General features: G+C 38.5%; 1 protein-coding gene across 10 annotated transcripts in view; it reads right to left on the bottom strand.

Moving 5' to 3' along the window:
* Window positions 1-93: 93 nt before the first annotated feature.
* Window positions 94-26,461, bottom strand: part of MCF2L (MCF.2 cell line derived transforming sequence like) — a 123,767-nt gene continuing 97,399 nt past the window's right edge. For 4 of the 10 annotated variants that reach the window (XM_041418049.1, XM_041418048.1, XM_041418053.1 and 1 more), the window contains 23 exons: window positions 25,782-25,901; window positions 24,785-24,976; window positions 24,399-24,590; window positions 23,545-23,704; window positions 23,329-23,399; window positions 22,228-22,304; window positions 21,127-21,193; window positions 17,055-17,170; window positions 15,961-16,030; window positions 14,688-14,780; window positions 14,446-14,538; window positions 12,496-12,621; window positions 11,633-11,854; window positions 11,023-11,115; window positions 10,478-10,556; window positions 10,261-10,333; window positions 8,965-9,080; window positions 7,312-7,371; window positions 6,891-6,965; window positions 3,427-3,554; window positions 2,698-2,810; window positions 2,447-2,568; window positions 94-2,340 (listed from right to left, as the gene is read on the bottom strand). In XM_041418049.1, the coding sequence (XP_041273983.1) occupies window positions 2,246-2,340; window positions 2,447-2,568; window positions 2,698-2,810; window positions 3,427-3,554; window positions 6,891-6,965; window positions 7,312-7,371; window positions 8,965-9,080; window positions 10,261-10,333; window positions 10,478-10,556; window positions 11,023-11,115; window positions 11,633-11,854; window positions 12,496-12,621; window positions 14,446-14,538; window positions 14,688-14,780; window positions 15,961-16,030; window positions 17,055-17,170; window positions 21,127-21,193; window positions 22,228-22,304; window positions 23,329-23,399; window positions 23,545-23,704; window positions 24,399-24,590; window positions 24,785-24,976; window positions 25,782-25,901 (2,553 nt within the window). In that variant the 3' untranslated portion in view covers window positions 94-2,245. Of the gene's footprint in view, window positions 2,341-2,446; window positions 2,569-2,697; window positions 2,811-3,426; window positions 3,555-6,890; window positions 6,966-7,311; window positions 7,372-8,219; window positions 8,307-8,964; window positions 9,081-10,260; window positions 10,334-10,477; window positions 10,557-11,022; window positions 11,116-11,632; window positions 11,855-12,495; window positions 12,622-14,445; window positions 14,539-14,687; window positions 14,781-15,960; window positions 16,031-17,054; window positions 17,171-21,126; window positions 21,194-22,227; window positions 22,305-23,328; window positions 23,400-23,544; window positions 23,705-24,398; window positions 24,591-24,784; window positions 24,977-25,781; window positions 25,902-26,461 lie in introns of all 10 variants that reach the window. The other 6 variants (XM_041418054.1, XM_041418047.1, XR_005953652.1 and 3 more) reach the window with 6 other exon arrangements.

Below are 26,461 nucleotides of genomic sequence, written 5' to 3'. Positions count from 1 at the left end.
TTCCATGCCCTAGAACCTCTCTCTGTTTTAATATGATACCCATAAAAACCTTCCAAGACTGTGAGACAAAATAAACCCCAGAGCATGTCTATATAAAGGCATTCAGCAAGAAGCGCTGAAATTTATTCAAATTAATTACAGTAGAGACCTCTGACTTTGAACTTCTAATTCACAACAGCAGTAAAAAAGGAAATGGTGAAATGGGTTGTATTAAAGTGCAATGATGTGGAAAAACCATTGAAGTAACACAAATTAGGCTGCAGTGAGAAAAGAAACAACAGTCTCATCCAAGCAATGACAGCAATATATAAGTAAATTATGTTACAGATAATTTACAAAATAACTTACATAGATGAAGATAAGCTGAATTTCATGTTGCTATTCCATTGTTAAATATCAGACTAAATATTCCTGGCCAGCACAGTATTATATGGAATAATAAAAAAAAAGATCAGAGGATTTCCGTGTTGAAAAAGATGCCTGAAGTAAAACCCTGATCAGCATTTATATTGCAGTACTGCAAGAAAACTAAGTATTTATGAATTGTAAAGTGACACATTCAGCAGCATGAGGACTATAAATACATCTTTTACATTGATACATCATATCTACACACATATACATATCTACACATGCAGATACATACACACAAGCATGTACATGCACATATGTATGTGCATACATTTATGTGTGTGTATATACATGCTTCAATTTGTCTGACCATGGTCAGCTGCATTTTGATTGCCTCTGGGATAGGGTTGCTTCTGCATCATTCTTAGAAGTGTTTGTCATTTAAGATTTCTAATCTGAAGCCTCTAAGACATAAAATTCTGGCATGAAGATAGAATTCAGGGCTCAGCCATCAGTGAGTCTGATGGTTAACAGCAGTTCCCACTGACATAATCTGCTGTGCTTAGTGCTTCTGAAAAGTTATGCTCTTCATGTCCCCATTATTTTTAATAATATGGTACATTAATCAGTTAAAAACGTGTTTTCTTATAAGCAAAAGTATTTGAGAGATGGACAAGAATGAATACAGTATTCTATATATGCACTTAGTTTTGTACTGTTTGTAAGGATGGTGTGTAAAGAATGTCTAACAAAGTGAAAATTTACAACATTGGCTTGCATCATACCCTGAAAAATGGCAAATTTAGCATCACCCTTAATTTAAAAAACTTTAAAATACTCATCTGTAGCATAAATCTGACTTTTTTTTTCCTCCTGTGCTCCACTTTTATAGAAAAATTATGTAATTGGGGATTTTTTATCAATTAATCTGGAACAAACACTGTGGACTAAAAATATGTTGGATTTCCAGCCCTCCTAAGTTTGTTTGAAGGATGGCTATTGACCCATAGTGCGGTTACAATAGTTTCCTCTGCCTGTAACTGCATGTTGTGAGAGCTGAAAGTAACCATGCAATTACTATTTATTAAAAAATCATTTAGTGAATAAGAACATTTGTGTTTCATTGTGCACCTGCATAAGGAAAAATATACTACTAAATTGCCAAGGCTATGTAAACAGTGATCTTAGTAAAGAATTTGGTTGTGAGGCCGAACAAAAAAAAGGGCTCTTCTATTGCACATGTCACTAAAATGTTGGAAGGGAAAAAGTAATAGTTTCTCTTGATGTTGCTGTGGCCAGTGGATTGGTCATGTCTGCATCCCAGCCTCTAGGGAGCAGAAGAATATCCTGAAAATCCAAGAGGAAAGGGTTGACCAAACCTCTTTCCTCGTTGCCATAGGAGTCCCATTCACTGCACTGACCGAGGTATGTCCTTGGAGAAAGGGTTTCTTGTGGAGAAGAAATTGTAAACTTGGATTTATTTTCCTCATACCTATCCTGTACAGTGATTGCTATGTTACTTGTTTACAATGAGCATTTAGCATTGAACACATTTTGTTTGCTCACATTCAGATTCTGGCTGTTACAAAAAGATACAGTTCTGCAGGAACCTGATCGTGTGTCAAGGAGAAAACGCGCTTGATGCTAACAGCTCTTCAGAGCAGAAACCTCTACAAAATCCTATTTCAAATCATTTAACTTTTATTTACAACTTCACATTCCATGCACTTCTCACTGGGATCTTCTGGGAGAACCTGTAAAAGTCACCACTAAAAATATTCAGAGCTGGCAACACAGTACTGGTGGTTCTCCAATGAAGTCCTATGTCCAGAACTCTGCAGCAAATGACAATCTCCAGATTTACCTTCCGGGGAGGCGGGATGAACATGTCATATTAGCCCTTAATATCAGAGAAGCTGGTGCTACTGACATTGCAGCTATCACTGCAACTTGATGATGTGCTCAAATTGCTGGAGGCAGTGCCTGATTCTGGAAAAAGAAAGGGAGAAAAAACCACACAAGAAAATATTATATAGTGGTTGTTTTTCATTACTTTCTTTGATAATAGAAATCTTCAAATAGACAATCATCTTACTTAAAATACATTGCCTACCAGAGCTGCTTAAAGACTGAGCTGATTTTGAGTTGCCTATGAGCATCAGCAGATTGTTTGCTGGAATCCAACCTTCTCTACCACTGCTCAGGTTCTTTACAAACCTAAAAAAAACATATAAAAAAAATAGAAGTGAGACTTCTTCATTTGATGCCTTTGGAAGTTTTGCCCTAAACATCTGCCTTCTAAACACAGTTCTGCGTATAAAAATTTCCAAACACAGATCTGCGTACCAAAGTCCATCCTCCCCTTCACGAATCAGTTGAACTAGATCTCCACTTTTCACTGTAAATTCTTCAGAAACTCCTTTGTCATAATCAGTCACAACTGTATATTTACCAGGAGTCTAAATGCACACAGAGGAAAGAAAACAAATTATTTCTGTTGAGTACTTTAAGGTATGTTGCAGCTTTTGTTATGTAATTATAATACTTTTCCCTTCTTTCCCATCTACCTACATGCTGAAAATGGTGAAAATATACATACTGGGGCATTAAAATTCTGCTGATTGACTATATGCAAATTCAATTAATTAATTTTCATATCCTGGAAAACATTCAGTGAAATGTTGCCACTACAACAATTAATTCACAATTAATTCATTTGGCTACAGAAAATAAAACCAAACGAAACGGAAAACCTGGCAAATCCACGCCACGGCATCTGTGTGGAAGTCTATTGATGTGGTCACTGAACCTGGCATCACTTGATTGCTGCATCATGGCACAAGCAGCCAAGACTCGCTGGGCTGCAGGTGTGCAAAGGCACAGAAGGACCTCCCCAAGGTACAAACACCAGGCTGATTTAAGAGAAGGAGTTCTTCTCCATTGCCCTGGGAATATTGCCCAGCTGAGCATTTCAAGACAGACACTTTCCCTCCTGCAGCTACAAAGCACTCCTGTATCCCGCCACACACACTGTGCTGCTAGCACTTAGCTCCATAGGAAAGCATTTCTGGTTACCAGCTTGATCTCGCCTGCCCCTCCTCCTCCTTCTTCCTCCGCATCCGATGAATTCAGCGGCTCTTCAGCACTAGACCAGCCGTCATTTTCTTCGGATGCATCAAGAGAATGGGATGGTTTGGCCCAACCTTGGGGAAGAAACAGCCAACAGTTAGCTTTGCAGCAGGGAGCCACTGACTGGGAGAAACGTTCTCCCCACTGAAAAGCTTGTAAGTGATCAACATGAACAGGAGGAAAACTGACACAGGGAGGTTGTTACAGTCACTGGGGGAAATTCACTGCTGGTGAAAGTTGGCCTGTTTCCATCCGAGTAAGTGGAGTTGTGGAAATGCATTGGCAGTGAATTTAGCCCTTTGGATTTATACAAAGGGAAATTAAAGGAGAAAATGCAAATTTCCAACTGAAAAGCAAATACATAAAAATATTTGTAAAATAAATGCTATACAAAGATAAATGAGGGATAGATCATATTTTTTTCTTGGGAGGAAGCAGAAGACAGGAACATACACCTTTTGGGAAGAGGTTAAACAAAGAGGGTTGTCACCCAAAGCGACCTAACCAACTTGCTGGAGTAAGGGATAGATAAACATTGCCTCCTTCACACTGTCAAAAAATTCCCCACAAGTTACAAGCACTCTGTACCTCACCTGACAAGGTAGCCCAATATTTAAGAGTGTTCAGGCTGACACAAGAATACTTAAGTGCTCTGAACCATCTTGGTGTTAAGTCACTGCACCAAACACCACAATAACATTCTCCTGCCTGTCATTTACTGTTTTTTCTCTCTCAGGGTGAAGCATTTAACTTATTCATAAAGATGAATCATATCCAGAGTGCACAAAATCCTCTTCCAAATTAAAGTACATTACGTTTTATTACTGGGATGTTATACACTGAGTTCAGCAGCTGCTAATAAATGTGTTATTAGCTTATAATGAAAAAAAGTCATAATAAAAGAGACAAGTATTTGTAAGCAAGATTTTCTTTCAAGCCAAATAGTAACAACAGTGAAACTCAATGAGAAGAGTGAAAGGAAGAACAAACCTCCCATTTTACATAATTATTAGTTGAATTGAAAAAGTATCAGCATTTTTGCTTTGCACTGCTCCTGAGACATTTGACACACAGCTGGTCATGCCAGTGCATTAGGCAAAAGCTGAGCAGCATCAGAATAAAGCCAAATAAATCATAGAAAGGAGTCACACCCAGAGCACACCAAACAGAGTGAGACTTTTACCTTTCCTATGCTGCTGAGTGACCTGCACAAGGCTGGAAGTACTGACCCATTTGGCCCTGTTGAGGGTTAAGAATGAACTTCTTTCTGTGAAGAAACTGAGTAATAAATTTCTGCTGTATTCCATGAAAATTTCCTTGGAATCTTATATCTTGTAGTTGGCTTGTTGGATACAGCTGAAACCATTTCTGTTGTTTCTAAGTTAGGAACAATGCAACAAAAGAAAACTTGGGTTCTCCTAATTGTTCCAAGCTCTCACTAGAAACAGTACCAATGGGTTGCACAAAAGAAAAAGAAAGTAAAATCAGTCTAAGAGCCTGTAACCTCTTACTCATTGGATATCAGCTTTGTTATATTTTGGGTAACAGCTCTTGTTCCTCAGCCTCTTCTTATATTATGCTGATGTGCTAAGAACAGACTGGCCTACTCCTGCCATACCAAGGATACTCCTCCTCATACAAGCTGGCAGTCTACAATTAACAAGTCTTCCTGCTGGGAAGGGAGGTGATCACTATGGTAGAATTCACATCAGCAAACTATGGGAGTGAAATTATGCATGTACATTCCATCTGTGTGTGTGTTCTCCAGGGTGGGACTACATCAGAGCTCCCTATAAAGGCAGGGAAGGAAAAGGGTAGGCAGTCCTGAGAAATGACAAGGTTATTCAGAAATTATTTTAGACATAACGATGCCAGGGAAACCAAGAATTCATTAACTGCTTCTCTTCAGAAATAATCTAACAGGTTTCTCCAAAGAGCTGTGATCAGCCTATGACATGTAATTCTGACACTAGTTCATATTCCTTGAGCTCAGCATAAATCAGAGCAATGCAGCAGTGAAAGGAAATGAATGGGGGCCATGGGCTCTGCTGCGGCCATCACTTGGCACAGTTTCATCCCAAAATGAAGGTCAGCTCCCTGCTTATCCCTCTTTGAGCTGGGCAAGGAGAAGAGATAAAGTGCCAGAAAAGAGATTGGAAGGTGCAAGACAGAAGGAGGAGTTAGTAGATGTTTTACACTGATTTACTTGGTTTAGTGGTTTCACAAAGTAAGATGCTTCTTACTCTAGATGGGACAGAACACCAAATCAGATAAGCCTGTTAAAGGACACAATAATTTTACTGTAAATCAGCAATGATCTAGGACTCTCTTCCTTGGAAAATTCCAGCACCTGAGGAAAAGGCCACAGAACACACTTTTCTTTCACACATTTTTGGGCCCTCAGGATTTCCATGGTACCTGGAGATCTCCGAGTTTTGTCTGCTACCTGCAGAAGAATAACCTTGTAAGTCTCATATCCGCCCTTGTGGTGTTTCTGCACGTGTCCAGCCCAGGAATACATTGCCTGCTGCTCAGCAAGGTGAATAGTGTTGCAGTTTCCCCAGCACAGCAGCTGAGCTTGCACCACTTGCACAGACAAGATAAAAGGCTTCAGAAACCTGGAGGGGAGGCTGATGGTAGGGATCGAAACAGCTTCATGTTTAGACAAATATTTTCCAAAGGACATAGTAGTGGAAAGAGTCGGGAGGAGAGGGACTGCTCTCCTTGTGCTCTTTACTACTCTAGCTCATTAGCCCTAGGGATTTGTACTCAAACTTTCACCATCAGCCCTGCTGGTTAGAAATGGGTTGTTTATTGAAGTACTTTCCTATTCGCTGCTTAGCTGTGAGTTAGGAGAATAGGAGGCAAATTGCTGCAAGGGGCTCAGTTAAGTCATCTGGGGTTCACAGGGTGGTAAAAGTTGCCAATTATCATCCAAAGAAAGATGCAACAGGGCTGTGTCTGCAGTAATAAATGCAGATCTAAAACGGAAATTCCTCATGACAGTGGTCTGAGTTTTGGAATTGGTTTTTTTTTTTTTTAGAAGTTAAATCCTCTCCACAAGGGCCCCAGTGACAGAAGGATTTTAACACTTGGAAAACCATGGTGGCAGAGTAGCTGGGCAGCCCTGTAATTCCATTAAACACATGGCTCTCTCTTCAGCAACAGATCTCTTTCCCCCTGTCTTCTAAAAACTAGTTACCCATATGCTACTCTATTTAAATCAAGGTAAAACTTCAACCAGTTGTGCTATCAAAACGAGTATATATAGATCCCCTTGGAAAAACACAGCTGATGTCAATACTCCTGCACACAACAGCATCACACAGGTATTCCCAGCACTCTGATGTAACGTATTACAAGAGGGATGTGTGGGTTCTTGTGGAGTACAAGATGTGGCAGCACTGTACCTCTTGAACCAAAAGGAGTTGGGTCACTCACTACTTCGTGCCGTTTGGCTTTTTTGTCAGGACTGGTAGGAGAAGCTGCAGGAGGATGAATAGGTAAAAAACACAGAATAGAGATAATGAAGAACTGGAAAAAAGAGAATAGGTGGATTGCATGCTAAATACCTTTGAGTTTACACTGGAAAACAAGTGGATTTCTGTAATAAAATTTTAGCTGTCACTGGTGCATGGCAGCAGAAGGAATTAACTATTTACAAGTAGATATTTGAAGATAAATGGATTAATTTATTTTACAGTAATAGATTAAAATATATGCAAACTTTCCTAAATTGACTAGACATCAACTGAATACAATTAACTTCAATTGGCAAACATTACCAAATTAAGCAATCACTTTTATGTAAATCTAGTGCTACAGCAATACCTGGTCCTGTAAGGAGGATCATTGGCAATGTCTGGCTTTTAGCAGAAGGAGATGGAGTTTCTGTCAAGGCAAGCATGGGACATTAGTGCTCACCTCTATAGCATTAGATAAATAACCCTAGAGTCTCTCCAGAAACAACTCAAAGGTAATTGGGTTTTAAACAGGCATTCTGATGGGGGAAAAAATATCATGCTGTTGATCAAGTGCCATCATCTTAATGCAATTCAGACTGTTCAAAGACAGCTCTTCAAAGCAAGAAGTGACTGTACCAGTGTGATTACTTGGCAGGAGGAAGCAAGAAAAGTCTCAAACACTTTTTTCCTGTCTGGGAAAAAAGAGGCAAAGACCACTTCTGGAAGAATAGGGAAATTCTCACTTATTTTTCTATCCAGCAAAACCACATTGTCAGACACATTCTGCTGTAGTTATTTATGCTTTGAGAATTTTGTTAGCAAAGATGCCAATAAAAAGTCCTCTATAAAACCTTCACAGAATCACCTTGATTCCTTTTTGCCAAGTACAAGTGCATTTGGGGCAGATCCACTGAAGCTAGGAGCAGGCCAGGTGTCTGGTGAGAACACAGCTTCCTTCCTCTGGTTTTTCTACAGAAACGGGGCACTATAAACTCTGCCCTTGGCCTTGACAGTGAGACTGGAGGCACTGGAAATCACACTCCTTCTCTTGCATCTCCACAGCCCCACTTTTCCTAGCTGCATCTCCCCCTCCCACTCTGGAGCTGGCTTCCCTTGAAATCTCCCTGTCAGAGGCACCGACTAAGGAACCTAGCTTGACCTTGGAAGAACAAGCTAGTGTGTACACTGAAAACCTATCACACTACACACACATACAACGTGATGCTTCAATTACAGCCTTACACAGAAAACAGTCTAGCCTTATTTTTAAGTTACCTTTCTGACTTTTGAGGTTAGTAAAGCCCTGCAGCGTAAAGCGCTTTTTTGACAGTACAAAGCATTCTGAGGTAGAGCTACTGTTGTCTACAAAGGAAGAGAGAGACACAGAAAGAAAAGGGAGAAGGCCATGAAAAGATCAAGGCACAAAGTCATTTGCAGCTATGCCAGGGAACCTGCACGTTAGAATGAGAATGGACAACTGAAAGTCCAGGTACAACACAAGTGTCCAGTTGTTCTTGCTATGCAAGAGCTTGTACTACCAGTGGTTCAATAAAAAATTTCCACGATGGGAAAAAAATTAAAGAGAAAAAGCAGAACAGAACAAAAAACTCCCTCTCACATCAAGTAATACCAAATAATTTTGTCAGAGAAAGAGAACCCTGAGAAGTTGGTCTTCTCTTAAGAGAAGACCTACTGCAGACTTCGGCCTCGTAACAAATAGTTCCCACCTGCCTTTGGCTACCATCCACTCAAGATGGCTTTGGACCTGTCCACATCACACACTGGAATTCAGAAATCAATCCCAAGCTAAGGGCAGATGGGAGCAGCACGCTGAGCAGTGTGGGCAGCACTTTGTGGGTGGGCTGCCCTAGGGCTGAAAGCAGCAAAGCCCTGCTCCTTCAGGAGCCCTGCTGCCTCCCCTGCACTACTGTGGCTACTCGGCTGGTGGATCTGCCTGTGCAGCTGCAGTGCAGGCATGCTCCTTGCAATTAAAGACCACAACATGTATGGGAAAACTCACCTTTGCCTTTCTCGGGATACTTTGGTGCTACTGTAGTGCCACAACCTTCTAGACTTGTGAGATCAGCTTTTTTCTCCTCCATTTTTTTGGTATTTCTGATGTGGTTCCGTGAAGGACTGTTTATTAGAAGAGAATGAAGACAATCAATCCAATCACAGGCTTTTACATACAGATATATAGGCTGAAAACCATTTATTTATTCCTTCTCAGACTGTAGCTCCCAGGACTGAAAAAGTCATTGGTGATTGTGCATTTAAAGACCATGGGAACATGGAGATGAGAAACACCTCTCCTGACTAACTGCAATCACATGTACCACAGCAGTGGGAGTTACTGGAAAGATGTCTCAGGACAACTTCCACTCACTTGCAGCTAACAGAATGTACTAGGAATAAAAGAAGAAAGATAAAGGAATAAACTCTGCCTCCCAGAAGCTCTTAATACTGGAACAAATGAGGGATCTTGCAGTGGATACCCATCACAACTCCGTCTGGGAATGGGATAGAGAAAGGCACTTCACAAATACAATGTATCTGGGAAATTCTCCCTGAGCAATAAGTAGATGCATAAAAGATGCAGGGCAGAGAGCTACCAATACCTATTTGTGCACACACCATATGGACATGAGCACATGGCCTTGTGGATAGGTGTATGCACACACATATGAAAAACCAGACTGAGTAGCAGAGGATTAAAGAGAGGTGTCAGGCAAGGGCAGAACAACAGATGGGAACAGAAGAATATATAGGTTGGTATGGTGAAGGATAGAAAAAAACCCAACAACTTCACCCTGAAATTGGGACACTGGAGGAATTAACACATTACTTCGGTTAAAAAAAAAAAAAGTAAATTAGAGTAAAAGAACAAGAGACAGAGAAAAGATACTACAGTGAAAAAGACAAATAAGAAGGTAACATGACATTGGAAAAGGAAGAAAAAGTAAAGGAGAAGAAAATTGAAGGAAGAAAAAAGCTGTTCCATAAAACTCTCTTATCTGGACCATAATGTATATAATCAGCTGCTCAAGAAGCAGACACATAATCCCACCAGGATTTTGGCTGGTGCAGAAAATTACATTTCTGTGGCATTCTCTATCATCTGGCAAACCACATGCCACTGCTGCTCAGTTTAACAGCTCTGGAGATGTATAAACTCCAGGCTTTACAGCTTTATAGTAGGAAGAGAACTAAACCACAACCTTAAAACACCAGGACCAGTATTAATGGGTAGAAGCAATGAAGAGCTGCAAATCAGATGTATTAGTATATTCACAAGATGATGTGACAACATACTTACCTTGCACAAGATGATGCTGGTAGTGGTAGAGGTAAGCTCTGTGTTTGTTCTAGTGTCCTGTGCTGACTAGCTTCTATAACAGAGGAAAGAAAAAGAACTATTAGAATTAATTTGTGTCCTACACCAGGAGGACCTACAGGGCAGGATCTGAGGATTGAAGAGAAAATAGATTTAAAATGATTGACAAATAAAAAAGAGAATCTCTGAAGTATTTTACCTCTGCATGCCTGCAGTTGACTTGTTAGCACTTTTCTTATTTCATTTACCCAAGTAGCTTTAACTTCAGGGGTTGGTGCCTACCCAAAAATAAATACAATCAGCCATCAAGCACAGAATAGTTACTACACAAATAGTTACATGCCAAAGCATAGACTCAGAGGAATCATTCAAGAGGGACAGACAAAGCTCCCTCTGCAGAACTTCTGTGACCAGAAACTGGTTGTAGCCACTGGAACAGGCTGTGCATGTGCTGCAGCCAAACCCCATCTCCCAAGCCATCCACTACTCCAGTGACAGCTATAGTAATGGTGCATACAATATCCTCTATGGACATTGTAAGACGTGATTATTTTTTTTCCCCAGAAGTCTCTTCTGTTGAAACAGGATTAAGGTTTTCTTTTTTTCTATACATTTCCTCATCATACTCTGTAAGTGTCATAACAGAGGGGAAAAACCCTCCAGATCTTAGGGTTAGACTCCTCCTCCCCTTTCCTTTCTTTTTTTTTTTTTTTTTTTTTCTGAATGCAGGGCCATGTTATTTACCTGTACAATGTAAACTTCTTCCCTTGCATTATACCAGATTTCAAATTTTTTTGCATCACCTTTGACATTTTCTGTTATTCCAACTGCAGCCATCTGGAAGCAAAGAGAACAGAAGCTGACCTACTGCATTGCAATTATGTTAAAAACAGAAGAGGGAAGCTACTGGTATTCTTCGGTATCTTATTTCTGAAAAGGAAAACCCCATCTGGCTTCTTGCACAAGGAAAATACTAGCTAACAATTTGTGATCCGTGTGTTGGAGACATGAGATTTAGTGCTTTGTATCAGCACGGCTACCTTGGAGGGAAGAAAGGTTTAGGTACATTAGATTGAGACTGACTTGTAAAATGTTGCTTTTAAAATCCAGACCAACAAACCCTTCATGATTTTTACATTACCTTTCCCTGTGTTTTCTGTGTGATTAATGCAACTGCCTTTCAGCTGGACAGACAGCAACACAAAATAACACAGACCTGCAGCACCAGTCAGGTTTGTCTGAAAGAGTGAAGCTCCCAGTACAATGCTGCAACACAGGTTTGCAGATAGAGCTAGAATATCACTACAGGCTAAGCCCTCAGTACTTTGACTGTCAGGGCTGATCAGTGTCTTACATTTAAGGAGTGTTTGTAGCTATAAGAAGGTGCTTTCTCATATCCCTCTCCATTTTCTTCTCGCTTTTTACAGAACAGCACTGCTTTCTCATGGAGGAAGAGGTGTCGCTGCATTGGCTTGAAGCGTGCCAAATCTTTCACCTTTGTGTGACCCTTTTTATGATCAGTCCAGACACTGAAGGATCCCTGCATTAAAAGCTTGCCCAGCTCATTCAGGTTTCCCTGGAACAAAAAAAACCAGTGATGTTTGTAACTACAGAGATAACATCAGATTACAATACAGACTCTGAACAGATCTTTAGAAGTCTGTTGCTCCAAATAATCTCTCATTTCAGTGTTTATGTTGGATTTGGAAATGCAATGAAATCAGTGTTGGATTTCTCCATATAATTTGCACTGGCCATCACTGTTCAGGCAGGATTTTACAGCCAAGAGTACCAGTAGCAGAGGCACAGAGAACTACATATAGAGAGAGGGAAGCAAAATACATGTTTGTTTGTTTGGTTCTTCCCCTCAAACTCTGCTCCAAATCTGCTTATATATTGTTTTGGGTTTTGTTATTTTTTTTGGGAACAGAAAGTTTTGGATGTAGTTTTACACCCAAAACAAAGAACAAAGAAAAACAAAGATCAAAGGAAAAACCAACTTAGGTAGACAGAGGAAAATATTAGTCATAGCAGGAAAACTTCAAAAGAGTATAAAGAGATCCCTTTCCTATTATTTTTATTACACAATTAAGTTAAAAGCATGTTTTGCAAAACACTCTTCCCATTATTAGTACATAGTATAGGGCATGCTGTATATATATCTAAAAAAAAAAAAAGAAAATAAAGTTAAAAGTAAGGAAAAATACTGCTACTCACATCATAGCCTGTAATGGCTATCTGGTGCATAGAATCATTAACTGCTTTAAGAATGCCCAGAATAGATGTTAGTGCTTCCTGAAGATCTTCAGCACCTTCACAGTTCTTACTGTACTTCAGCATTTCCTGAGTGCAATGGAATGACAACACACTTACCTAGCTTTTGAAACAGTAGCAACTAGGAATGTTCAAATTTTAACACTGAATTTTAGGCAGCGGGGCTGGAATGAGATGATCTTTAATATCCCTGCCAACCCAAACCATTCTATGGTTCTGGAAATTTAAAGTTAGCAAAGTGAAGCTTTATACCATATAATCTAGGCAGTTCAATAGTGGCTGGAACTCAATAGATCCTAAAGATTTACTTCTCATTTCTCCTGCTCGACAGCCAAATATATTTTGTTGATCTAGAGGTTTTGTAAGCTGTATGTAAGAACTTTACAAGACTAAATTTGCAAACACCTTTTGAATCATAATTGCAAAAAACAAAAACCAAAAAAAACCCACAAAAAAACAACCCCAAAAACCAAACCAAACCAACAATCTTCTAACAAAAGGATAGGGTTTTTTTAATTTGTTACTGTCACTGTGATATTTTCTGAAAAATCCTCTTTGACCAGGATTCTTCTCCTGAGAAGCTGAAAAGCCTCAGAAGAAAATAAAAACAATAATTGTCTCATTTTGCTACTCCTGCATTTTGCTGCTTTGGAATGTGGTCTAGAAAGTGTCTGTCCAACAAGTGATTATTTAATTGATTTCATGTAAATAATTTTTACTTAATAACCAATCATCATCCAGCTGTGCCAGACTCTGGAAAAGAGTCACGAGTTTTCATTAATCATTCTTGTTAAACCTTCTGTAAATATCCTTACTCTATTCTTTAGTATCGCATAATTGATATAATAACAAAGTAGCCTTCTAAGTACATAAAGTCAAATTCATCAATTCCTCCTCTGTCTTGGGGACCCCAGAAACTAGCACATGTTACTTTTCAAAACAAATTTTAAAACATAGCCAAACTTAAATTACTCTTTTAATTATGGCAAGGCCTGGCATGCTAGTAGCAGATTTAAACTTACTGCATTGGGTACTGGCTACACATCTAAAAAGAAATACCTTCCCTAAAGGGATTATTGGTGAAGCAGCATCTTTCAGTTTGATACAGATGAACACAGCAGCAAGTTCATTTGGAACTTCTCTGACTTCACAGTAGGAAAATAAGAATTTAGTCATGGACTGTAGGAAGTTAAGTTATTTTAAGTAAAAAACCTTTATAATTCTCCTCTTTTTACACAAGACTGAAGTAATTAATTCTTTAAAGGCTGTTAACAGCTCAGTTTTAACTCAAGAGTAAATCTGGTTTGACATGAATTTTTAAGCTATTGTTAAATACAAGAATTGTAACATGTCTTTGTGAGAAATATTTTAAACACGGCAAAATGTTATACAATACTTTAAATAAATTTATGGTAGTATATTGCTGCTATTTTGCTCTCTCAGTACAGCATATTTAAGTGATCACAACAGCCTCGTCCATACAAACACCACACAGTGTTCACTCTCAAGTGCATTTCCTAGAGTCCACCAAGAGAAGTTGCTGCAATATGGGTGGGGTGACTATAACTGAAGTACTTCAGACACTCTATAATCTTTATTTCAAGGTTTTCTTGGAACTTCTGTTTTCCCCTCATCAGTTTTTCACTTTCTTTTCTGCTGCAATCTAAGGGCAAAAGTAGTTACACAAGATGTCTCTGTGTAGTGTTTACTTATTAGAAGTTTTTTGACTGAAAGAAAAAAGAACTGACCTGAAAATGGATGAACAGGGATTTGTGTGTTTCCATTTACACATCTGCTCACTAATTTTTAGGTTTCTCTCCAGCAGGATGAGAGAAGCAGCATTCAAAAAAACTGCACAAAATGTCCTTAGCATTATAGTATAGTAAGACTTACCTTTAGCAATAGTTGGTATTTAGTTATTCTTTGAACAGGTTTCAGCAAGTATGAGTCCAAACTGAGCTTGTGGTCGAGTTTCCTTTGACATTCCTGTAATCAGGGTTGGATTTTATCAGGACACTAATCAGTATTTGTGCTATTTGCTCTTGAGAAGCTTCAGTAAAAATAAACCAAACAAAAAACCCCAGACCCCAACACAACCAAAGCCAACATTATTTTAGGGATTCAAGCAAGCATACCTGGAAAAATACAGAGTCTGAAAACTGCCTCCACAAACTTTCAGATCGAGGTTTATTTTGACAGTATTTTTCATAAATCTGGAAGTCTTCCATCTGGAATAAGGAAGACAAGCAAAAAGTTCATAAATTCTTGTGACTTTAATAGACAAAGCTCATAACAATTTTTTTCATTTTCAATAATGCTATGAAAGAATCCACCACCACCAAAAATTGAATCATTGTTTTTTGCTTAGCATGCCTCAAGGAATTGCAAAATCACTGATTTTGTAATGGCTACTAATTTGCAAAAGAAAACATTCTTGTTAATTTTTGCTTCAGTTGAATGTTAAACACCTTATGAAGAAGCATATGTTATATTTACAAATATATTTCTACTACAATATGAAAAATATCTCTATGCGTGCCCAGCCATGAGACCCACTGTGTAGATTTTTTTAAAAGACTTGTCCTTTTTCTTTATTTTCTTTTCACAAATGTGTTTTTCACTGGGATTCACACTAAGGTAAATCAAGCAGTTTTCTCTCCCTTATTACTTAAAAAAATAAATAGCATTACTTCAGCACTTGCTGAAAGCAAAAGGAAATAAAGACTGTTGAAAATGTCATAGTAACCATAGATATAAAGGAAAGAGCAGGCAGGAAATCAGCAGGCACAGAAGCACCTCCATCCCTCAGTTTTAAGAAACAGCATCTCCATGGATGTAGCCAGTAAAACAGAAGGGAGAGGGATGGCTCCTCCCAGGAGCATCAACAGGCAGCAACAGCAGGAGTCTGATTTTCATACACACATTCTTATTTACCCTTTATTATGCTACAGGTGAGACTCATTGTTTAGTACATCCCCAATTTAAAAAGTTTGTTTTTGTCATAGCTTTCTTTTTTTGGAAGAAAAATGTTTTGGACTTACACTGTTCAGGTGTACTCTTTAAAGAAAACAGAAAAGAACAAAACAACAATCCACTAAAGAAATCTAACCAAATAAACCAAACATTTTTAGTGATGTGAAACAATGCAGTGCATGACTCCCCTTCATGCTTTCCTGACTGACACTTTAAAAAAGCAGTTTTCTTTTAACAATATAGTAGTTTTTCCCTAACAAAATCAATTGTACTGCATAAGGGAAAGCATCTCTTAACTCTCAAATAACATCTACATTCTCAACCTCTTACATGCTCAGGACAAACAAAGGGGATGTGGTGGAATGAGAATCACTCTCACGTGTTACAACCCTAAAGAGGTTTGTGAATGAAGTGCCAGCAAAAGGCCACACACACCTGGTCCAGAAAGCACCGTCCTACTAGTTCTGGGTATTCCACATAGGTTTCTAGTTCTCTCAAGAATATCCTATGAGACAGAAAATTTTCTTAGAGCACACACTAAAGAAAGTTGTCATAATGTTCACAGTCTAGCAATTAGTTTTCTAAACTATTGGAAACAGAGTTGTAATGCTGCCAAACTAAACATAATTCTTCTAGATCATGTACTTTAAAGGCACTAGCAAATTAAAACAAATATTCTGACCAATTTCTTTTAGCTTACTGTTGCTGCAACTGAAATCAAATGCAGGGTTGGAGAAGGAAGGGGGATTTAATTTCCCTTCCTTATGTATTCAGCAGCAGGATTTGACAGTCTAAAGTGTTTAGGTTTTGCATTCCAATACTACCAAACACCACACACCAAACAACCCAAAACCACCTTCCCAAAATTGAAAATAAACCCATCCGAAACACAAATTAAAACAATCTGTGACAAAACATTCATTTTAGTTTTGCCTGAATAAGAAACAACTACTTAATATGCTTAACTTCTCTTGAAAATCAATTTCCCTTTCCTATGAATTTAAATGTTATCCTATGAAGAAACACCTCTCTAGCAGAAAGGACTCAGACTTCAGAGAGGTCACTCAATATATATTTTAATATATACAAATAAATATGATTTTATATATTAATTTTATATATTATTTAATACATCTATAGAAATATAAAATTAATCACCCTCAATCAGATGTAAGAGTTGAGAATTTGTGGTTTAGAACCATAATCTACTTTCCATAGCAAAAATAATGAAAAAAAGAAACACAAACAAAACCTACTTTCATTATCTTGTAACCAGATCCAAATATCTTGCTTCAGAAAGATGACCACAATGCAAAATTCTACCTGTGTACTGCATGTATGCAGTTTCACACAGCTTTGCTCATCTTCTACAGGTATTTTGCTTTTCCTCTTCTAAGCAATACAATGTTGACATGCCATACAGACAAGTAGAACTCTGTAAGGATCTTTTAGCAATCTAAGGCAGATTAAAATACAAAGTAAAGAATCTCATCCAAATGCTGTTTTTAGAACCGAATGCAAATACTCACCTGTTGTGAAAGTGATAAATTTCTTCCATATTCCCAAACAAGATATCTTTCTTATTTTGCAGTTCTGGTGGAATGAGATGAGCCATTAAGGGGTTGTCCATCTCTGCAGCATAACCCTGCAACACAGGAGAGAGGCACAATTATTATCTCCCTTTACTTGCAGTACTTCTCTCTCTAACAAGGCAGTCTGCCTTCAGGCTGACAGACGGACAAGAAAGAGCTCAGTATTAATCATGAAAGAAGAATATAAATACTGTTTTCCCATCACCCCACTCAGACACACACAAAGTCTTTAGAAAGACACTTGAGTAAATCCTGCAATTCTAGATAAGTGAGGATGAAACGATGTTTGCAATCATTTTCACCAAGTAAAGGCTCTACATTCCTATACTGCTTACAAATTATACCTCACACTCTTTTTGCTAAGACTTTAAACATCTGAATTTAGAGTCACAATTCCAGTACACACACAAACCTTCATGCCTGTCTTAGCCATTGCTATGAAGGAAGAAGCTGATTGTTATTTCTGCAGGCAACAGAAACCATTAAGCTAAAAATCTTCCATTTGCTTTAGTACCTAAAGGAGTAGCTTTAGATTCCCACATCCTCCACTTGTCATATAAGCACACATTCTCTTGTCTGTTTATCTGGCACAGAAAAGGACACAAGTGGCTTTAGTCCGGGACTGTTCTCCTTTGGCCTGAGGCCACTAATCTGCCTTCTCTCAAAACACCAAAAAAACCCTAAATAAACAAAACACTCCCAACAAGTCACCCAGAAAAACGGCAGGAATTATCTAACACGTGCATTATAAGCAGATTTCTTAATAGAAATAAATTTCTTAGCATACAGGCATTGAAGGAAGATGATTCTATCTTTTTTAGATTTGCATTAGATTTCTCTCTCTTGTGGTTTGTTGGTTTTGTTCGTTTTTAAAATTATTTTAAACACAAGGTGATCCTTGCATTAAGTCACATTGATTATAATGAACCACACCAAATTATAACAAACTAAATAATTAAAAGAAAAGATACACAAAGGTACACCTACAATTAAGATTTTCAACATTTTGAACATGTGCTCCAAACTACAGAAAATAGAAGAACTAGTTGGTAAAGTCAGCTAACCTGAAGAATTCAAGGATTTGGCTAGAACAGAATTTTTTTTAAAGAACCCAGAATCAGCCCTTTTAAAGTCTGTGTACTTTTTCCTGCAACACCGCACACAAAAAACTCCCCAAAAAAACCAAAACAAAAACCAAAAAAACAAACAAACAAACAAATCCAAAACAAAACAAAAACTCCCAGTGGTATAGGCAAAGACGATGGATCTCATAAATAGCTAAGCATTGGTTCCTTTCTCATATTTTTCCTGCCCCCAAGCAGGAAAATGCAAAGTCTGAAAAAAGAGAGTAGAATAAATAAATTAAGGAAAATCGTACAGCCTTAAAAATTAAAAAAATTTCAGATAAAATGGAGTTAAATTTTTTTCAACAGGAAAAGAACTACTGCAGCCACCATGCAGTTTAGATGAAGAGCTCCACAAAGAGTATGATTTCCCTTTAAGTCAAGATGATATCGAACATAGCAGCACAGCCAGCACTGGCAAGAGGAGTATCAAATTTAGCTCAGGTGAAAGGAAGCCTGACAGAGTTCATTACTTGCGAATTTTGAAGGAACAAAAGCATGAAATGCATACATTGACAAAAAGTTTTTGTCGTTTTTTTCACTTTAGGCTGATATATTTTTAAAATTTACTATAAAAAGCTTCATGTTTTACTACCTATGCAGTAGTTGTGTTTTAAGTAAAGAGACAGAAAGCTACTTAATACAGCCACAGATATTATTTAATCTTACTTTAAAAATGTTTAAGGCATTGCTTAGTCTTTCATTTGAAAGCTGCTCTAAAACCATCCAAGTAAATGGAAAAAAGGGTAGAATTCAATGTTGTATTCCATTTTGTTTAAATGGTATGCCCTGTCTCACCCCTCCGAAATGTATGATACATTCTAAGCCTGTGGTCCTGCCCTGAACCATCCTGTATCTGTCATCCCATTGGCCCAATGTGATTCCGCGCCCACTTCAATTCCCCTCTTAAGCTGTGCTAGGGGATCAGTCTGGCTCTTAGCCCTTCCTCTCTCTCAGCCTCTTCCCCTCCTCTTGCCCCTTCCCTCCCCCAGGCTCCCCCTCCTTCCTCCCTTTTCCCTCAGCAGCCATGCCGTTCCCGGGGTTGGGACCCCAAATAAACCTTCATCTGATCAGAAGCCGTGTGGAGTCTCCTTGCCTGCCTGCTGCTGCCAGCCAACTCACAGCCTAGGGGCCCTCCGGGGACATCCACAGGGTGCCCCCACCCCAAAATGAACCGCAACAATTCAATACCTAAAAATAAACTAGAATAAATTCTTCTCCTAGTAAAGATTACGGAATTTCACAGACTAAAGCAGCATGATCATGGTTATTAATGAAAGAAAAATTATTGATCTTGGATAAGCTATAGCAGTTTCCAAATAATCAGCCTTGGGAAACTACCTTGGTTTTTGTTTCTATCAGAATTTTTGACAGACAGAAAATGCACGGCAAACAAATAGGACATAATAAGAGTAGACACTGTGCCTACAAAGGAATACCAGATTATTTTACAGGAAAAAATGAAAGATTAGTAGAATAGGAGAAACAAAGGGTATGGGAGAACAGCCAGAACTATGGACAAATAACTAGAATTCCTCAGAAGCTGGAAGACTGCCACTGAGCCATACCTCAGCATGGATCTGATCCAGAATTACAGCCGGCACTCCCAGTCACCCAAGTTCAAGCTAGAGGGTTACCAAACTGCAAGGAGGCACAGAGGTGTGCCTGGCACAGAGTACTGGAGTGTCACTCACAGTGGCACAAAACCAAGACACTTGGCCCAGCAAGACAGGAGTTGCACTGCACTCTGTGGAAAACAGGAGTAATAGCATGGAATAGAAAGACGCTCCAGCAGCAGCAGTAAGGACCAAAAATCCTCAAACTATTCAAATCTTGATTTTATGAACAGACCTGTACAGACGCATTGCATACAAAAGCAGAGGATAAAGTGATCTTTAAGGCCTACTCCAAACTGACCTGGATTTATTATCACATGTCAGATGTGACCATCCTGCTGTAATCAACACTTCCAGCACTTGCACTGAACACAGGATGTAAATGCTGCGGGAAGCTCAGCACAAACTAGCAAAACCAAGACCAGAGTCCAAAACCCTCATACACTACTCTCACTTGAAGGTATGTACTCAGAAGTTATCAGTCCTGGTCCATAACTTTTGACAGCTCCTATTAGGAAGTTAACATTGATATGGACACCAAGAATATCCACTTGTCTCTACTCTAATTGATCCTGATCAAATTATTCATCCATAGTTATCTGCAACTTCATCATTCCCTGAAATCAAATTGGATTACAGGAAAATGACACATCCATAGCTGAAGACTTGAACTTGAGGAAAAAAAAGAATACTGCAGTGTATTTCTACAAGCAACTCAGCGGTGCTGCAATCATGCCTCCGTAAGGGTGGAGCAAAGGGAGCACCTTTGCTTCCTTGATGATTTCAAATGGGAATTTTATTACAAGGCCTTCTGTTCCCACAGCTGTACCCAAGACATGTGGAAGTTCACTTAAAAATGTGCAAAGAAAGACGTAAGAAACAACTTTTCTCCTCTGACACAGGAGCCTCTTGACGCAGATTCACGTTCCTGTGCGACACATGACCTTCCTGGAACTGACCCAAGACTCTGGAGAGAACTTTTGCAGGAATTAACAATCATTACAAATCTCACTATGATTCCACCTAAATACTAAGACACATCTTATTTTCTGCTCAATGTGTGTTTTCTAATACAAAATCCAAGTTGTATGGCTATTTCTAGGAAAAAATCACATATTGCTGCCTCTGTGAAAATGGAGAGAAAGGAAAAAATATAATGACAACATTGCTTGACAGAACAAACAGAGGCTTTATGGTGGTAAGGAAAACAAAAGAGAATCAAGAAATGCAAAAGATTCACCAACATCCAGAGAGAAACTTAGTCTTTACCTCAAGAACACAGAGAAGTTCTTCCACATATGCTCGTTCAGTCTCGATAAGTTCATTCATTACATGCCTGTGGACAAAGAATGACAATTAAGATGGGCCTATTCACTTATGTAAAGTAATGAGGCAACATTAATTTTATCTGTTTTTCTTCTTTACTTCAGACAATAAAATAACTCTTTCCAGGTAATGGAAAATGTGATGTTCCATGGATATTCCTGTCATTATTTTATATATCCTTATTGAGATATACGTATTTTTAAAACATTTAAAAGCTTTTGAAAATGTGTTTGGACAGGAAAACATAAAATCTAGCAGTTTCAGTGCTGTAGTAATTCACTTGAAGCAGTAGAGTGTTTTATCGTTGTATGTACGAAGTCTGGTTATACTGTGTTTGCAACTACTGCAGGAGCTGGAGTTGGAGCTGCATAGGATTATCAAATACAGACTTAAAGCTACACTGGTAATTTTAAATTAGAGATATTTAGGGCACCCTTTAATATCTTGATGATGCTTTAAATTTAATTTCCATAATGATCAAGCATTGAAACATACTTCCCCCCAAACTCCTTCCCTTGCAATTTTGTGTGATGTAACAGAAGGTTATAGCAGTAAAAAGACCATATAAGTAGCCAGTTTACAAGTAAAAATGCAAGGTCTGCTATATGCACTGCAGGTGATACCACGTCATTTCTTTAACATATTTTATGCTGTTCAGTTTTTATAATAGTGGTTTTTTGGTAACACATATCAAAACAGAGGACTAAAAAGAGTCCAATAAAAAGACAAAGTCTTGATGCATGGAGACCAAAACCTTCACTAGATTTACAGGCGGTTTTTTACTCAAAACAGTATCATCTCTGAAATGAAAATATGCAGTTGTCCAGCCATAGCATCATCTCACTGCAGCACAGGTAGACTCTGGTACTACCCAAACTGTAAATAATGCTGCAGACAGAAATGTCTTCCTCTGTGCGTAGCCTATGCATTTCAAAAGCCACTGAGGGTTATTTCAGAGAAATATACTTGTTTTATCAAATCCTTAGCAAAACCCAGGCTAAATCAGAGAAAATCCACACTTTTTGCTTATCAAAATACACTTACTGTCGTAACACAGCTAGGTTTTCTTCATCATCCATTGTAGATCCTCCTCTGCTTTGATGGAGTTCAGTCATTTCACTCTGAAGAAGGAAACAAATAAACAGTGAAAAAAAAAAATCATGGCATCACAGATGCAGAAATGCAGAACTTTAAAATACAGAGCTTTGTGCTCAGCACTTTTCACTGGAAAGACTGTACTCCACTAAAAATGAAGGCAGTTTGCAAGAATGCTGTGAAAAAAATTCAAGTCACCCTGAAGGTCTTGAAGCACCCAATATTTGGATGTGGAAAGGTCTCCATCAAAAGCCAGTTAAGAAAAGATGGTGGTTCAAAACCCTTTTCAAGAAGACATCAGAACTCCAGCATAATCTTGTAGGCAACACCAGCCTTAGTCTGTTTTCCAAGCTAAAAATAAGGTACTGTGCTAACTTTCTGGTTACTTCTTAAACCAACACAGAAATTCACTCCTAAAACATTCACTGTAATGCCTAAACCTAACTATAGCTTGCTGAAAAAAGAGAGGTGTTCTGCTTTCAAGCCCTCCTTGAACCCCTTTTCTCTTCAAATGTTGTCCGTCCTGATCATGTGGCCCAGCCTTCCTCCTGGCCTTGTCTTTTGCTGCACCTTTGCTGAGTTAATTCAACTCTCTAACCCAGTGAGAAACTCCTTGTTTCTGTTGCTGCTGTCAGATACTGCCCTTGCTGCAGGCAGGGCAGAAAGACCATCCCCACTTGGGAATGCCAATCCATTCAGGTCAGGTGAGGCTGTCTTGGAGCCAATGACAACTACTTCTTCACTGTCAATGGTTTTAAGAGTAGCCAATTACTACTGGCAAATAAAAAATGGTTCCTGTTCAGACTTAATATTTTGTTGCCCCTAACATTTTTCCTACTATTTACTTTACCCTCCCTCATAACCAGCCCAGCAACAAAGCAGCCCCTATTTAAACCACGTGACTGTTTCACCAGCGTTCCTTCAACTGGGACAATGCCATCACTTTCTTAGCAGAATTCCCTCATACTTATTGAGAGTTCCTGAATATTCTGTTGTACTATGACTTTTTCAAGTAGTGCATGTGTGAAAAATGCAAAGTGACAAAAATACCTTTCCTTTTCTGTAGTTTACCCTCCGAAGTGCGCTGCTTTCTGAGTTGGACACGTTTTCTCTTTGAAGACCTAAACATGTAAACCAGAATCAAACAGAAGTTAGAACTGGATCAAATCTGACACAGATGTTCATGCAACCACAAATTATGGCTGGAAGTTTCTTTCAGTTTCTCAGAATAGCACAAAAAACTAAAGGCTAATACAGATAACTGACCTGGAGATGTACAAGGAGATTTTACAAATGCTTCAGGTCTTGGAGCAACTGGCTGAACAGGACGTGTCTGCTTAGCTGCCAGCTTCTTAAGACTTACTTGCCGCTTTTGAAACATTTCTTCCATACCTTCTTGCTTCTGGAAAACCTTTTGCACATGATCCTACAAGTTGCCATGGAAATAAAAGCCAATTTGAATTTAAAAAAAAATTTAAATCATTTATTATAATTTTTAAATTCCTGTCAAAGACCTATCAACAAGCTACATTGACATCTATAGCATCTACAGCATACTGATTTGAAATTGCAATTACTTTTATACCACATATAGAAGTATTACACTAACTCTTCACTCGTAACAAGATGTAATCTACGTGATTTTGTACACTTAAGAATTGGAACATTACTTCAAAAATATTTTAAGTGTTTACTATTGAGAAATCTGGGATTCAAGCTCTAATTTAAAAAAAACAAATTTTTTGACTGTCTAAAGGTTCTGTTACATGAAGAGAGAGATCAACCATGAAGAAAAGGAATATATTCTCAAGATCTAAAAAAAGAAAAAAGAAATAAGCACATTTTTGCTATATAAGAAAGGTATTTCAAATACTCATTTGGGAGAATTTTTTTTAAAGCAATTTTACTATCTGAAAAATTAAAGTAGTTATGAAAAGTCTCTGAAGCCCTTGGTTCTTATCCAAAGATATTATGAGACTCAGGCACAGAAATGTATTGGCTTTCCAGTTCACAGGTATAACTCCTAGTACTGATTATTTAGCTTTGTCAATGGCAGTACAAGAGAGCAATTCTAGAATGAACACATGGACACACAGACACACATAAACATCTTCTAGTACCTTTAGGTCTTCATTGAGGATGTGTGCATACTCTTCGTAAATTTTATTCAACTCCTTGATTTTATTGCCAGCACCAGTATCCAGGAACTTCTCAATCTCCTGTAACGCTGATTCTGCACCATCCTGAGACTGACATTTATCTACTGGCTGGGAAGCCAGCAGGTAAATTCCTTCGTCACACCACTTCATAGACTAGAAACAGAGGAGAACAGGCTCACAATGCACCAGTGTCAGCATCACACAGTATGAGTCTAAACCACCTCAACCTCGTCATGTATTCAGCTGTTTAACGAGAAAACTTCCAGCACACTGAGATAATGTTACCTACCATGATGACAATTGTTCGACTGAGGTTTTGGGAAACAACTGCTGCATATTAAATTTACCTTCTCTAGTAAATCATGCAGTTCCAGAGATTTGTTAAGAAGTTTTCTCCTCCGTTCTGTCTCAGTAGTGAAGGCATCACAGAGATGATGAAGTTCACTGCATTTTGGAATAATGGAGTCCACAGCATAATGATTGCTTTGAATAAAAGCATCACGCTCTGAGGCTAACATTTTGGCTTTTCTTACAGTTTCCTAACAAAATAAGCACAGATTAAAGGACATCTTTCCTTGGATCAAGATCAATGAAACAATTTTTACACAGTGAAATACAATATTGATAAAGAATACATCTTTAGTTAATATCTGCCTTGCTTAATAAATCAAAGTGGTTTCCTGTCTTTCCAGATGCCCAAGAACTTTCATGTACCAGAGTACCTCAGAAACAACAGTGAGTTTAATCACAGGCCTCCTTGTGAAGGAACCACTGTTGTATTTCTATGCCTTATTCAGTAGGGTCTGTGTGTGTATGAATGCAACTTGGGGTACATCAACAATCTGAACTCAAATTAAAAAAAAAAAAACAAACCTATCTCAGCCTTAAGAGCAACAACCTCACTTAGAGAGCAATTTGTTTCATTGTGAAGCACAGATCAGAAAAAGGTTCCCTTTATGTATGGTTCAGTGTATGTTTCTGTTGGCCATCTTTATTGTACATTCAATACACAGCTTTCTTATCTCTGATTTATTGAAAGACATGGCTTTAATAGGAATGGAAGTGGTCCCTTGATCAGTAAATGCAAAACTTGTAGACACTTCATGCAGTTCTTACATGAAGCAATCACACTTTGTGTCTGGTCACTCTGCTCTTTATTGAGGGACATCCAAGAATTACTCTGCTCCAATGGTTAAAGACTTTATTTCTGATTCCTTCTGTACATTACCTGAGACACTGATTCTGCCTTGTTGTCAGCTTAAGCTGACACACTCAATAACCAAATCCCACTCCCCTCTGCACCTACATTGTCATAGTAGAAACTAAGGAGACTTGCAGACTTACATCTGATTTTTCTTTAAAGTTGGCAAGATCTTTCAAAATATGCTCCACGTGTGAACGGCTGTTTCCCACATCTGTGAAAGCAGACAGTCTCTCAGACACAATATCCAAAGCTGCTTTGACCTGAAATGAGACACAGCTATGAATGAGTGAAGAGACCTCCACCTCTCCAGAGAGCCACCAGTTACATAGGTGAGAGCCACTATTTGCAGTCAGGTGACTCACATTAGGTGGTTACTGGGACACAGAGACAAAGCACCTTTATTTGTCAGCCTACCTTCCCCCCCAGTTAAAAAGGAAAACAAATACAAGGAAAAGGCAGTGAAGTAATCCTGTTTCCTGGTACTGAAAAAGATGCAAGCAAACTAATGTAAAGGAAACATTTATGATCTTGCTTTTACCAGATGACAAGGACACAAAGTGACATTAATTTTAACAGCAGAACATGAGGAAGAGGTCCCCACTCCAGTAATTGTTTTAGAGACAAACAAATGCTTGCAAGAGCGTTTCTGAGTGTTGCTCTCCTCGAGACACAGGGGCTGTGCTCTGAGAGCAGCTACACCAGGATAAAGGGTCTGTAGGTGCCATCAAGCACATGAATTAAACAATATGAGATCAGAAACTGGCTGTGAAAATTGTAGTGCAGCCTCCACCCAGCTTCTAACACTATAGTTGCAACTTCC

Source organism: Onychostruthus taczanowskii, unplaced genomic scaffold (genome assembly GCF_017590055.1).
Source record: "Onychostruthus taczanowskii isolate IOZ18803 unplaced genomic scaffold, ASM1759005v1 scaffold58, whole genome shotgun sequence".
Classification (NCBI taxonomy): domain Eukaryota; kingdom Metazoa; phylum Chordata; class Aves; order Passeriformes; family Passeridae; genus Onychostruthus; species Onychostruthus taczanowskii.
This window is presented reverse-complemented; position numbering and strand designations above follow the sequence as displayed.